This window comes from Phyllostomus discolor, chromosome 2 (assembly GCF_004126475.2).
Source record: "Phyllostomus discolor isolate MPI-MPIP mPhyDis1 chromosome 2, mPhyDis1.pri.v3, whole genome shotgun sequence".
In the NCBI taxonomy this organism is placed as follows: Eukaryota; Metazoa; Chordata; class Mammalia; order Chiroptera; family Phyllostomidae; genus Phyllostomus; species Phyllostomus discolor.
Window position 1 is genome coordinate 160253478 of NC_040904.2, and position 14348 is coordinate 160267825.

General features: G+C 39.1%; 1 protein-coding gene and 1 pseudogene across 1 annotated transcript in view; both read left to right on the forward strand.

Annotated features, from left to right (window-relative positions):
- The window catches only part of R3HDM2 (R3H domain containing 2), a 156179-nt gene that overhangs the window by 102042 nt on the left and 39789 nt on the right, over positions 1–14348 (forward strand). Inside the window, 1 exon segment of the mRNA XM_036018759.1 lies at positions 9890–10089. Coding sequence (XP_035874652.1) covers positions 9890–10089 — 200 coding nt within the window.
- Positions 12601–12684, forward strand: LOC114514322 (annotated as a pseudogene).

Below are 14348 nucleotides of genomic sequence, written 5' to 3' on the forward strand. Positions count from 1 at the left end.
CAGGTGGAGGGGGGAGAAATTGGGATGACTATGACAGCACAATTAATAAAATATACTTTTAAAAATATTGATAATGTAAATAATGGTAGTAAACAACAAAAAAAAGGAAATTTGTTCTGTTTTACTCTAGGAAGTAAAATGGGCATTTTGGACCAAGGATGTAGAGAAGCCAATAGAAACTATAAGGAAGACCAACTAACATGTCAGTCCATTGATCTAAGTGCTTGTAGTTCTCATTTCAGGGTGGGCACAGCCATGATAGATAGTGAGCAAAGAAGAAGGTGCATGTCTAAAACATTTTAATCTTGTTTCTTTTTTTTTTAAGATTTTATTTATTTTTTAGAGATAAGAAGGGAGGGAGAGAGGAAGAGAAACACCAGTGTGTAGTTGCCTCTCAAGTGCCCCCTACTGGGGACCTGACCCACAGTTGAGACATGTGCCTTGACTGGGAATTGCACCAGTGACCCTTTGGTTCGCAGTCCAGCACTCAATCTACTGAGCCACACCAGCCAGGCTCTCTCTTTACTTTTCTAAGGAATTGCTCTGGACATCAGCCAACTCCTGTGGCCTTCCTTACCACACCAGTGAATTCTTTTGTATAGAACAGAATGATTTTCTCATGCTTCCCTGCTTTAGAAAATTGACACAATCACTATTTTCTTAAAGATTTTATTTATTTATTTTTAGAGAGAGGGGAAGGGAAGGAGAATGAGAGGGAGAGAAGTATCAATGTGTGGAATGTGTGGTTGCCTCTCATGTGCCCCCCACTGGACACTTGGCCTGCAACCCAGGCATGTGCCCTGACTGGGAATCGAACCAGCAACCCTTTGGTTCAAAGCCCTTGCTCAATCTACTGAACTACACCAGCCAAGGCTTTATTTTTCTTGGCCTAGTACTAGTGAAACCTATGATAGTTGACTTCTGAAGTCCTTCAAGGATTTCGTGACTATCACTTAACCATAGCTTTACATGTTTCATTAAGTACTTTATACCCTGTTCCCCCATATTATGCCTTCTCTCTTTGCAGAGGAAGAAATGTTGATCCCATATCTCTCATTTATAGCTAAATAGGGCCTTCTTTCCTGCCCTTCTCCCAAGGGCTCTTGAGCCATTTATCTCTTTAAGCATGCCATTTTCATACTTTTTTTTAATGTTTTGTCCTTTAGACATTTAATGGAAAGGACATATAATTTTGGAATCAGGAAGATCTGGATTTGAATTCTGGCTCTTTACACATACTTTATAGCCATGAACAATTTTGACTTAATATTTCATTTATATAATGGAGGTAATATTTTATACTTTGTGAAGGTTAAATAAGATACTCTATGTAAACCGTAAAAAATTGAAGTCATGAAGAGTGACCCAGATTGAGTGGAAAGATGGGAGAGTTTACAAACCTAAGTTTGAACCCCAAAATACGTCCCCCATTGACATTCAGAGTCTGAAGGGGGAGGGGCCTTAGATATAGAGACCCCTCCCATCCCACACATCACAACCTAAAAGTCTCCTGAATGTCCATTTTGGGACACTGAGAACTTTGGCTTCGGGATCAGACACAGCTAGGTTGGAATTCTACCTTTGACCCTCTAGTATTAACTTGGAAACATTATCTAATTTCTTCAGGCTTTGATTTCTTTATCTGAGGAAAGCTCTAACAGAGAGTTTTCTTGGGATTAAGTAATGTTAGAAACAATAAATGAGATACCACCTTACACATGTTAGAGTGGCTATTATCATCCTAACTAGTATGGCTTGGTTGGATGTCATCCTATAAGCCAAGGATCGCCAGTTCAATTCTGGTCAGGCCACATGCCTGGATCATGGATTCAGTACCCCACTGGGGCATGTATGAGCGGCAGCTGATTGATGCTTCTCTCTCACGTTGATGTTTCTCTCCCTCTCTTCCTCTCTTTGTAAAAACAACTAAAGTTTTTTAAAAGAATGGCTATTATCACACTGCTGTTGTGAATGTAAACTGGTACAGCCACTCTCGAAAACAGTATGGTGTTTCCTCAAAAAAAGTAAGAATGGAGTTACCATGTGACCCAGCAACCCTTCTTCTGGTTATCTACCCCCAAAATATGAAAAGATTTATTTGCAAAGACATATACACCCCTATGTTTATTGCAGTGTTATTCATGGTGACCAAGACATGGAAACAACCAGAGTGTCCTTCAGTAAATAATTGGATAAAGAAGATGTGGTACATATAAACAATGGGATATTACTTAGCCATAAGGAAAGAAATACTGCCATTTGTGGTAACATGGATGTACCCTGAGAATATCATGCTAAGCAAAACAATTCAAAAAGTTAAGAACCATACATATTATTTCATTCATATGTGGAATGTAAAACTGAAAGAACAAATAAACAAGAAAAGCAAACAAACAAAAACTCGGACACAAAACAGTATGGTAGTTACCAGAGGGAAGACAGTGGGGGGGGGTAGTAAAGGTTAATGGGGGTCAAATATATGGTAACAGAAGATGATCTGACTTTGGGTGGTGGGCACACAATGCAGTATACAGGTCATGGATCAGAAACATATACTTGAAACATATATAATCTTATTAACCAGTGTTATCCCAATAAATTTAATGGGGGAAAAAAAAGAAAAGAAAGTGATAGCAAGAACATAGACTTTAGAATCAGTACCAGAGTTCTGTTGCCTGGTTCTGTCACTTAGTAGTGATGTGACCTTAGGAAAGTTGCATACCTCCTCATGGTGGATGTGAGTTGATGTGCATGAAGAACAAGGTTTGTAATGTTGCTCAAAAACTGTAGTGCTGCCCTGGCTGGCGTAGCTCAGTGGATTGAGTGCGTGCTGGGAACCAAAGTGTCACAGGTTTGATTCCCAGTCAGGGCACATGCCTGGGTTGCAGGCCATGACCCCCAGCAACCGCACATTGATGTTTCTCTCTTTCTCTTTCTCCCTCCCTTCCCTCTCTAAAAGTAAATAAATAAAATCTTAAAAAAAAAACAACTGTAGTGCTTTTTTTTAAACTCCTTATGCTAATGTCAAAGAGGGTAAGAATAAGCTTGTAGCGCATAAGCACCTAAACAGTTTTGTTTTTAACCTGCCATTTTAACCCTGTGGATGTCTTTCCCCCACTGTCTTGACTCCTAAGGGCACTTTTCCTTTGTGTTGGGTGTGTGTGTGTATATATTTAAAGTAACATGCCATCTTAAGCATTCGGTTAAGTTTTGAAAATTGTAGTATACCCCCATATAACCACTACCCCAAACAAAACAGAATATTTCCATCACCCCTGAAGGGTTCCTTATGTCTCTTTCTAATCAGTATTTTATCCCCCAAACTATAATCATCACTTCTGGTATAAATCACTGTAGACTAATTTTGCCTGTCTTGGACTTCATATAAATAGACTTACATTGTATGTATTTTTTTGGAGGGAGATCTGCTCTCTTTTGCTTAGCATAATGGTTTTGAGATGAGTCATGTTTTTGTGTATGTTCATATATACCCATCAAAGTCCCCTTATGTCTCACTGTTGATGATTTAATCACTTGTTCCTTCCCAAATCTGTCACAAAAAGGAAACAGAATTAACCCAACTGATCTACCTAATTAAGATCTGCCTCCTAAGAGCTCAGGGATAGGGTCACTTTCTCTGATCATGAGTCCTCGGAGAAAGGCAAACACCAAAAGTTAATTCTTTTTTATTGTTCTACTGTATTGAATATTCTACTGTATTCTTTGGTACTGAATATACCACAATTTGTTTATTCATTCTCTTGAGTCCCTAGATTTTAATCAACTTAAAAAATATGGGTATCAGCTGCAAATCATTTTCTCTTGATATACAAATTCATAAAGGACAAGAAAGTTTACAGGTATTTTGCCACAGGGTATGTCAGAATTTTTAGCTTCTAGTTACTGTCTTCTTGCTTGCGTTCTCTCTACTTGGCCATGGATTAAAAGGGAGAAATGCAACTGCCCTTCTGTTTCTGGCTGTTCCCTATATAATGTATTCTTCTTGGCCTAATGCCTAGAAAGTTGTTTATGGAGTTGATAGAAGGATATATAATCTCACTGTGCTGTGGAAGGTACTTTGCTTGGTAGTCAAAAAATTTATGGGGAATATGCAGTATTCTCCCTGAAAATTGCCATATCTTGGCTCCCAGTCATCATCCCCTGTATCTTCTTATTTCCTCTCTCCCTCTCTTTGCCCCCCACTTCTGATAGTCCTCTCTCTGCAGCTTTGAGCCCACTCAGTGTCCTCAGGAGACACCTTGCCTTAAAATTGTTCTGTTTGCCTGGATGAAGTGTACAGTGTGCACAAATAGGTTGCAGGGCAGCACAAACCTAAGCTCTCCTGGGAGCTTAATGTCTGTGCTTTGTGTTCTGGTCAAGTTACATATGAAACAGTTCCTTTCTTCTCCCACCAAAAACCTCCCAAGCCTTAGTTTCCCCTCTGTAGTAAATAAAGCTTGAAGAGTGGAAATTATTTCTCTGTGTTTTAACACTTTTATACTGGCTTTAGTCTTGCTTTTTATTTTTTAAGCTTTTTAAAGTATATAAATTGTCTTGTCCCTGAGCTACAACTTTTGCTTGTTTTGGCCCAGAAAAACTTGTTTCCAGGAATCCTTATGCCCTAAAAGTAAGAAGAGCTTTCTACATAGGATTACAGAAATGGAAATGACTGTAGTTAAAGGTTATTTTGGAGAATGAAGAGTACCTCAGCTCAAGAAATTCAGTTTTGAGCTCAGTGTATCTTCTGATGGATCTTGACTCTAGAGTAGTGGCATTCTGACCCCTCATTACTGGCGTTTGTTAGCTTGAGCGCAGCTTCTTTTATCCTAGAAGCAAAATGGTGAGGAGACTTAAGACCACATGATATGAAGCTTGGAATGTTTAGAAAAGGAAGTAAGGTAAAGCTGTCTTCTGTGAGATGCTGATATGGAAGTGAGAGTAAGCTTGTTCTTTATCACTACCACAGAGAACTCAACTGGGGCTAGTGGGAGGAAGTAACAGGAAGATGAGTTTTGCCTCTTTATAATCCCCCCTCCCTCAAAAAAAAAAAGAGAGAGGTTTGTAGAGGTGAAGACTTTCCCTTCCCTAGAGGTATATATAAGCAAGTTTAAATAGCATTTTTCAGAGTTACTGATTATTCAAGAACCAGACTGTAGAGGATTGTGGGTGTAATAGGTTGGAGTTTAGTTCCCTTCCACTTATGAGATTCCATGATTACTTTGTATCTTTGATAGACTTTTCATTTTCTTGGCTGGTCTTTGACCATCTGTCCCCTTAGTTAGAGGCACTATTGCATAAAGGTTAAGAAAGCAAGCACTAGAGCCATGTTTCATAACACTGAACCCTAGCTCTTCTTTGTACCAGTTGTATGCCCTTAAGCAAATTATATAACATCTCTGTGCCTTGGTATTAACATTTCTGTAAAATAGTGATGATGATAATATGTATCTCATAGGATTATTATAAGATTAAATGAGATTCATGAAGCACTTTAGGATAGTACCTGGCACAGTGTAAACACTCCAAAAATTTTAGCTGATTATTATTATTATCTCTGTCCCTGTCAGTTGTTTCTACTTAGGGAGCTGGGCTTCTCTGTCTGGTCCAGGTAATTTCTCTCTTAACATACCATTTCTGATTCTCTCAGGATGCTTTTGGCTAGAAGGAACAGTAAGCTCATCTCAAATAGCTTAAATGATAAGAGAATTTATGACTTTATGTATGAAGAAGTTCAGAGCTAGGGGGATCCAGGCCGACTAATTGTCTGCTGTGCTCTGCAGCATCGAGGATCCAGGCTTATTGTCGCTGGCTTGCCATCCTCCATGTGTTGGTAGGATGTTGCCATAGTCCAGACGTCATCTGCATATAAGACCACTAATCCACATTCAAGAATATGTTTGCTGATTTTAGAGAGAGAGGGAGACATTGTTGTGAAACATCGATTGGTTGCCTCCCACATGTGCCCTGACCAGGGATCAAACCTGCAACCTTTTCGTGTATGAGATGATGCTCCAACCAACTGAGCCACTCAGCCAAGGCAATAACTACCATTTTTTTTCTAGTGGCTTTTTAAAAAATAATAAATTAGGAAGCCGTTCTTTGAAGCCACCCACCCAGCAAAGTCGTCTCATGTCTTACTGTTGATGAATCACTTGTTCCTTCCCAAACCAGTCAGAAAAAGGAAGAAGAATTACCATGATTGGCCCAACTGTTTAAGATCTCTCTCCCAGGTCTCATGAATATGATCGCATATCCTGATCATGTATCCTTAGAGAAAAAGCAGACACCAGAAGAAGTCAAGGCTAGATTGCCCAGAGTAAGAATTACTTTGTTTTACACAGCTCTTCAAGATGCCAGGGATCTCAGTGGAGATGACTGTCAAAATTCTTGAAAATAGATGCATTAATCATTCTCTGTTTTATGGATGTCTTTAAGTAAAGCTCAGATTTTCTATTTCTCAATGACTGAATGAAACCATGTGGCTCCTTAAAACTTGAGTTGGGCCCTAGCTGCTGTGGCTCAGTGGATTGAGCGTTGGCCTGCGAAGTGAAGGGTAGCTGGTTTGGATCCCAGTCAGGGCACATGCCTGGGTTGTGGGCCAGGTCCCCAGTTGGAGACTTGCAGGAGGCAGCTGATTGATGTTTCCCTCTCTCTCTCTTTCTTTCTCCCTTCCCTTCTCTCTAAAAAGTAAATAAATAAAATCTTTTTTTTAAAGGCAAACAAACTTAAGTTTGAATATGTAACCCTATTTCATATATGATTGTTATGAAAAATCATTTTTTGTTTGACTGGGTTTTTTTCCTTAGTGCTTTGACTGAGAAACAGTGCTTAGACATTGTGAAGTTAGTCCAAATGTCCAGATAGTTGAGCCTTTTCTGATCCACATGTAAAGGGCAGATGCAAAGTTGTCTTTCTGATTTGAAGAAATAATACCTAATTGATAATTAAGGCCCATCCTGGATAAAAGACACAACCAGTAACTTTAAAATTTTCCATATCACCTTCTCTCTTTTTTTTTTGGAGATATGATTGGCACAATACAGCTCTGTGTAAGTTTAAAGTATACCACATAATGACTTGACATACATACGTTGTGAAATGATTACCACAATACGTTTAGCTAACATGCATCTCCTCATATAGTTACCAAAAATTTTTTTCCTTATAATGAGAACTTTTCAGATCTACTTAGATTCTTAACAAATTTCAAGTACACAGTACAGCAATATTAACTATAGTCATTATGTTGTACATTACATCCCTAGTAATTAGCTTTACCTTATAGCCGGAAGTTTGTACCTTTTGACCACTTTCATTCAGTTCCCCACCCCTCATCTTCTCTTTCTGACAGAGAAATTTGTTTGAGGCTATTTAAGCCTAAACAAGAAAAATATTGGTCCATCATGTGACAAAAGAAGTAAACTTAATTTTGTGCGACTCTCTGGCAGATTTAAGATAGAGGTTGAAGCAGTTTATAGCTTGTAGTAGGGTGCTACAGTATAACAGTTGAGACTGTTTATACTGTAAACAGTATAAGAAATAGTGAAATTATCTGTCCCTGGTGTTTCCCAGGAGAGGCATGCAGGCCCCTCTCAGGAAGTTACAAAAAGGAGCTCTTCTCTGGGGACATGGGGGAGATTGTATCAGGTTGTATCTAAGAACTCTTCCAATTCTGATCATTAATGATGTTTCCTAGCTAAGAAATATTGAGAAGGCATGTACTGAGTTTTATCATATTTCAAACCCAAGAGAATGGAGGCTTGATTTATCCATGGAGGGGACAAGTATATGTGTGTATGCAGTTCTTATGTACAGCCACTGATCCATAAAGCTCTGTAAGTTATAACTTTTTATAGAAGCCTCTAAGAATGGAAACAATTAATTTAAAAAGTAGAATATCAGTCATTTTCTTTTGTAGTCAGTTTCTTCCATTACATCTCATCTTTAAATTCAGCTGTATGACTGATGGTATCAATGACTGTCTGACCTTTTAAAGGGAATTTATGTAGCCACCTGCAAACTAAGTCTCCAGGCAGCTAGCTGCTCAAGAGCCACCACAAGGGGAACAAAGCAGTGATGTTGCAGACTGTCTGACTTATGCCAGGATGAGGTTATATTGCCTGTGCTTCTGAAGAGCCTCTGGGTCTTAACCTTTAAACTGATTTGAAGAACAGAAAAAATCTGGTGTGACAGTTTTTCTTTTTCTTTAAGCATTATTGTTTAGCTCATTTCTAAGGCCACATGGAATAGACATGACATTTAGGAGGGTTTTCAGTCTTTTTTTTTTTTCCAGTCTTATATTTTTAAAGGAAGGGAAGTATTCAGAGTTAAAATACAGTCATTGGCCTGACTGGGTGACCCAGCTGGTTGGAGCATCATCCTCTGCACCAAAAGGTTTCAGGTTAATTCCAGGTTGGGGCACTTACCAGAAGCAACCAAGTTGTTTCTCTCTCATATCCATATCTCCCCCCCCCCTTTCTCCCTCCTTCTCTCCTGTAAAATCAATTAACATATCCTCAGGAGAGGATTAAAAAATAATAATAAATAAAATGCAGTCATTAACCTTGTAAGGTGAAACCTCTTCAAATCCTTGTTGGAGCTAAGAAAGCTAAGCATGTTTAACTTCAGTGGTTGTGGACATGAATCTGTATAGAGCATTAACTTTTGTTTCCCAGTGTGTGCTTGGAGAACTGTGTGGACTTCATTACAGGACTTCCCAGGTAGCAGCAGTGGGTGATGAAGAGCCATCTACCCCTGCACATCAGAGGCTCTTTACCATTGGAATGCAGTAGATTCACTGAACCCAAATAGTGAAGAGCAAAGCAAAAATTCTCTCTTCCTTCAGGGAGAGACCCAGTCTTTCTGAAAGACAGATGACAAGAGTGCTCCTCTTACTTTTTCAGCTTGCTACTACAGATAAAGGAAAGAATTTAAGATTCTGTAACATTGTTTGATTTTGCTGCCTTTTGATGGGGGAGATGCTTGAACTTGGTAACAATGTTGTGTTTTGTGGTAGCTGTGAAAGTTCTTTAGGAAAGAAAAGAGAGTGGTCCTCTGTGACAGTGAATAGAGCTTTATAATACTATATTTTTCATTCTGGAGAGTCTAGTGAGTTAACTCTTTCAAGTCAAGCTGAAAATGTGTGCATATTATTTCTGTAGGGAACTAGAGTGGGAAATTAGTGCTGAGAGAATTCATACGACATTGCTTTAGAACTGAATTCTGGTGAATCTCAAAATAATTATGTTGCCCTGGATGGGTAGCTCAGTTGGTTAGAGTGTCATCCCAATACACCAAGGTTGCAGGTTTGATCTCCAGCCCAGGCACACACAAGAAGCAACCAGTGAATGCATAAATGAGTAGAACAACAGATAAATATCTGTCTGTCTGTCTGTCCCTTCCTCTTTCTCTCTAAAAATGAATAAAATTAAAAATACTCAAAATAATTATGCTAAGTAAAAGAATCCAGAGAATATGTGATTAAAATTCTAGAAAATACAGGCGAATATGTAGTGACAGCAGATCGGTGGTTGACTTGGAAAGGTAGGGAAGGAGGAAGGGTTTATAGAGGACTAGGGGGAATGTTTTTGGGGTGATAAATATGCTTACTACTTTGGTTGTGGTAATGGTTTCACAGGTGTATGCTTTTGAAACCATTGTAACTCATCAAACTATGCATTTTAAATATATGCAGTTTATTGTATACCAGTTTTACCTCCATAAACCTTTTTTAAAAAGGAAAATAAACATCCAGGGGCAATGTTTATCAAAGGACCCTTGTTTGGGTCACAGGGAGGCTGCTGAAGACTGATATGTGAAATACAAGCCTTGTATGGTGTGTTAAGTATGGATGCATACCTCTTATTTAATGCATTTGATGTTTCTTTAGGAGTCCATAGAGGCTACTATATTCTACTGAAGAAGATGTCTAACAGTAACACTACTCAAGAGACCCTGGAAATAATGAAAGAATCAGAAAAAAAACTGGTAGAAGAATCTGTAAACAAAAACAAGTTTATATCTAAGACTCCAAGTAAGGAAGAAATTGAAAAAGAGAGTGAAGATACCAGTTTGCGTCAGGAGACACAGGTAAGGGTTAGACATGCATCATATGTACACTCTCTATACCTGAATGGAAGTGTCATTGTAGGTGGCATTGGGGATGTATAGGAAGGTAGTCGCTTATGCAAATACTTGATTATCTCTGAAAACACAACTTCAGCTCTCAAGAAATATCTTCTCCCATTTTTGTCATAGACTCCACAACGAAGTCTAAAGAAGACAGTGAAACCCCTAATCCCTTTAGGTCTGAATTACACTGGTTCTTGCTACATTTTGATATTTTTTAACTATCAAAAAATCAACTATACAAACACACTTAATAAGTCATAATATGGCTCATAGCATAAACTCTTAAAACTAGAGCTGCCTGGCTTTACATATAGTGTTAAATCATATCTTGGTTGTGTGAAAGCAGTCAGCATTTTCTGGGTTAGAAATAGTCTCTGAACTTGCCACTTGGTAAATGTGAGAGGAATTTCACTCTTTGGTTGCCATGTTGTTTTTCATCCAGATTCAAATGGCAGTGCAGCTATGATGGCATAGATGACGGTCAGCCATGCTTCCTCTTCTTTGGCACCTGTCCAGGCTAGACTCAAAGCCTCATCTAGCTTACCTGTTCCAAATCCTCCTCTTCTCCCGTAGTCATTGCTGGTTTCCATTGTCACCCTAGCCCAAACCACATAAATCCTTTCCTTCACACCCAGGAGTGAGACTAGTCTTTACTAGATTCTTAGGAATTAGACTGTTTATTTAAAAAGCAGTAGCAACAATATTTTGGAGAGTCTGGAAACTTGAAGCATAATTTCCCTTGACAATTCAATACACCTAGGCCTTGTCTTCTTTAAAGAGTAGAACAGCAACAACATAAAGGGATGAATTAAAATCAGACAGCTCTCTGAAATATTTTGTTCTCTAGCTGCCCGCTTTTCTGTCTTTCCTCTTAACAGTTTGCCAGATCTCTGTCCTGGCTGCTTCTCTTTCCATTATCTTTTGCATGTGAGTTGTCATTCCCCACGCATCCCTCCGGAGTTTGTGGAGACAATCTGCCACTGTCCCATCCATACTTCTAGACTCCACTGGCACGAATAATGAATTTTAAATCTCAGGACAGATATGTGATGAATGTTTAATTATGCGCTGCCATGTTACATAGAAGATAATAATTAAATGAACTTCTCTGTCCAAGTTAACTCTGTTCTCAGGAGACTATTTTAAGTGGTATTCTGAACTCCGGCTGTGTGTACTTCTTGAAGACAGGTAGAAAAGAAAGGATATCTATAGGTTTTATATGCCTTTTGGACACTCTGTTGCTTTAAAAATGTCTTCACCTATATACACAAATAGGCTGTGTAGGAGGTTGGGCAGGGAACCTGTTTGCCCTCTAACTCCTTTTGCAGCTGCTAGAGCAGGTGAAGCTGCTGCTGCCATCTGCTGGAGCTCCTGCTCCTTCTACAAAGTCTTCAGTGTTTTCCGCCACTCTTTCCCCTCTACCATTTCTGAAAAGGTCATGTATCCCTCCAAAAGCACTACAAGTTATGTTCTTTCTCCTGCCTTCCCCCTGACTCACATCCAGGAAGTCTCCCCAAGAATCTTACTGATGCTGTCAAGGGAGTGCCTGTATGAACTGAAGGTAGCAAGTTTGTGGAAAGGGGACTTTGATTTTTTGTACTGTGTAAGACATATTCTTAGAATCAGCAGTTGGAGCTCAGAACATCTTTTGCATGGGAACAGTTCTATAAATGCAGGTTCTGAGATTCAGTTTAGAATGGGCAAAGCTTTGACTTAACACATACTGAACTTAGGTGGGTCCTTTAAATAACCAGCTGGGTATGGCCTCCTAGCTGAGCTTTCTGCCTTTAAACCTGTAATCCCTTCTGATTCATCTACCATACTGCTTTAGAAAGATGGTTATGAAATAAAGATCTCATTGTGTTAATTCCCCTCAAACTTTCTGTGTGTCTTACTGCTCTAGGCTAAGTCCCAGATTTGTCAGCATGACATATTGTGACCCAATTCCTTACCTGCCAGTCACCTGCCTCTGGCATCCTGTGTTTCAGCATTATGTGATTCCTTGGTCCTGTTATAAATGGGGTCTAAAAAGTTTGGGGACAGCATACTTTTGTACATGCTTTCTCTGTCCAGAGGTCCTCCTTGGTATTCTTTCCCTGGCCACCTCTAGCCCTCAAATCCCCCCTGCCAACAGTTGCATAATACCGATTTATCCTTCAAAATTCAATCTAAATGTGCCTTTCTCCTGGAAGCCTTCCTTGACAACATTACTTACCCATTGCAGGCCTACATTGTATAATTCTTCAGTTAATGTCTGTCTCCTTTACAGAACTGTAAGCTCCACAAGGCTCAGGGTTAGGTCAGTTTAGGCTTACCATTGTCTCTCTAAGGCCCAGCTCAGTTCCTTGCAGGCACTCAGTATTTGTTAATGTATGAATTTGTGAATTGCTACGTCTGAGTTAGATACTTGCGCTGTGTGTTCCTGTAGCACTCCACGAGTACCATCTCTAGTGTACTTAATGTATTGTTATCGCTTCTCAGCCTTTTGGCTAAGATCAAGTTTAGTATCTGTTCCTATCAGTTCATTGTAATTGTCTATTTGTCTGTCTTCTTCAACAGGATTATGAGTTCCTTTTTGACAAACTTTGTGTCTTTTATCTCTGTGTCCTCCAGTAGTTAGCATGGTGTCTGGTAGATGTATTAGGCTTTTAACTGTTTGTTTTAACTGTATGTTTGACTGTTAAATGAAAACTGTCTCTTCTGGGAAAGAAGCAGATCTCTACATACATTGCTTATAGGGTTATAACCTCTTTGAAGGACAATTTAGTAATGTTTTATAAAATTTTTAAATGAACTACAGATATACTTTATTGGTAGGTATACTCAGTGTTGTAGTCATTGAAACATTGTTTATATTAACCAAAGATGAGAAACATCCAAAATGGTGAAATTTAAGGGACTGGTAGAGTAAGTTATGGTACAGCCACACAGTGGGATACCATGTACCCATTACTAAAAACAGTAGATCTTCTATAAAATGATATCCATGAAAAAAAGTTCATAAAAGTGAGGTTTAGAACAGTATGTACAATATACTTCTATTGGGTTTTAAAAAATTTGTGTGCATGTAACAAGCTTATATGTACAATAAGCTTATTATATATGTATAAAGGATCTCTGGAAAGATGATAAGAAATTCATTATTAGTTGAGGGAGCCAGGTAGCTGGGAAACAGATGCCCTCATTAATACCTCTTGAATGTTTGTACCGTGTGTGTTATTGCCTATTTGAAAAAAATAATGAGAAAATACTGCTTCATATTTCTGGGCTATGACTTCCCTTACTGTAACAGATCTTGCCACTGACCAGATCAGCCGCCGTTTCTTATTCTTTATGTTCACCCTCCCGTTTCTCCATTTTGCATTGTAGTTGTCTTGTTCAGTAATAAGTGAACAGAACAAAGGAAAAGGAAATCCTTATTTACCCAGGACTATGCTGGTACCCTGACTCTGTCTTACTTTCCCTCCCCCACACACCAGCCTCTGTTCTCTTCTACCTCAGGGGCAGTGAGTTCCATCCCAAACATCTTAGAAACCCTAAGTACCTCATCCCATATATAACTTTACCCAACCTCTTCCCCCGAGCCCCATTTTGACTTCTCAGCTATTCGGAAACCACATTAATCAATCAGTTGTTTCTTCTCTCATCCCACCTCTGGCCCCCATTCTTCATCTTCCTCAGCTTCTATGCTACTCCTTACCCTCTCTCCTTATTTTCCCTTTGCTCTGAAGGTCTTATCCCTATATTCCATTCCCCCTTCTTTTTATCCTGTCCTGTCTTATACCCCTAACCCAGACAGTCTATAAGAGCCACAACCTGGAACTTAGAACTGGGAAAATTCTCAGAGGGAGGCAGTTGGCAAGAAGAGTCTTTATTCTATTTCTGCACTCATAGGGACAGCTGTTTTCAGAGTACCTCAAAATTGAGACTCCGAATGCATTGTCCTATAAAGACGTTATTTGTAAGTGATCGTTAGGGATCATATTTTATGTCCACAGGCATCCTAATCAGGACAAGGTTCTATGGTGTAACCAACAGTAATTTTTATCAGTCTGTGAAATAGGTCAACCATTCAGTATCTTCCCATTTTTAATCTCCATGGCGAGTGCTGATTTGTCTAAGTGGCCTGTGGTGCCTTCCTTGTCATGGTTGCTAGAGCTGTAGCACAGGGAAATAACCACACCAAGGGGTCTTATCATAGTTTGGCTGTTGTAATA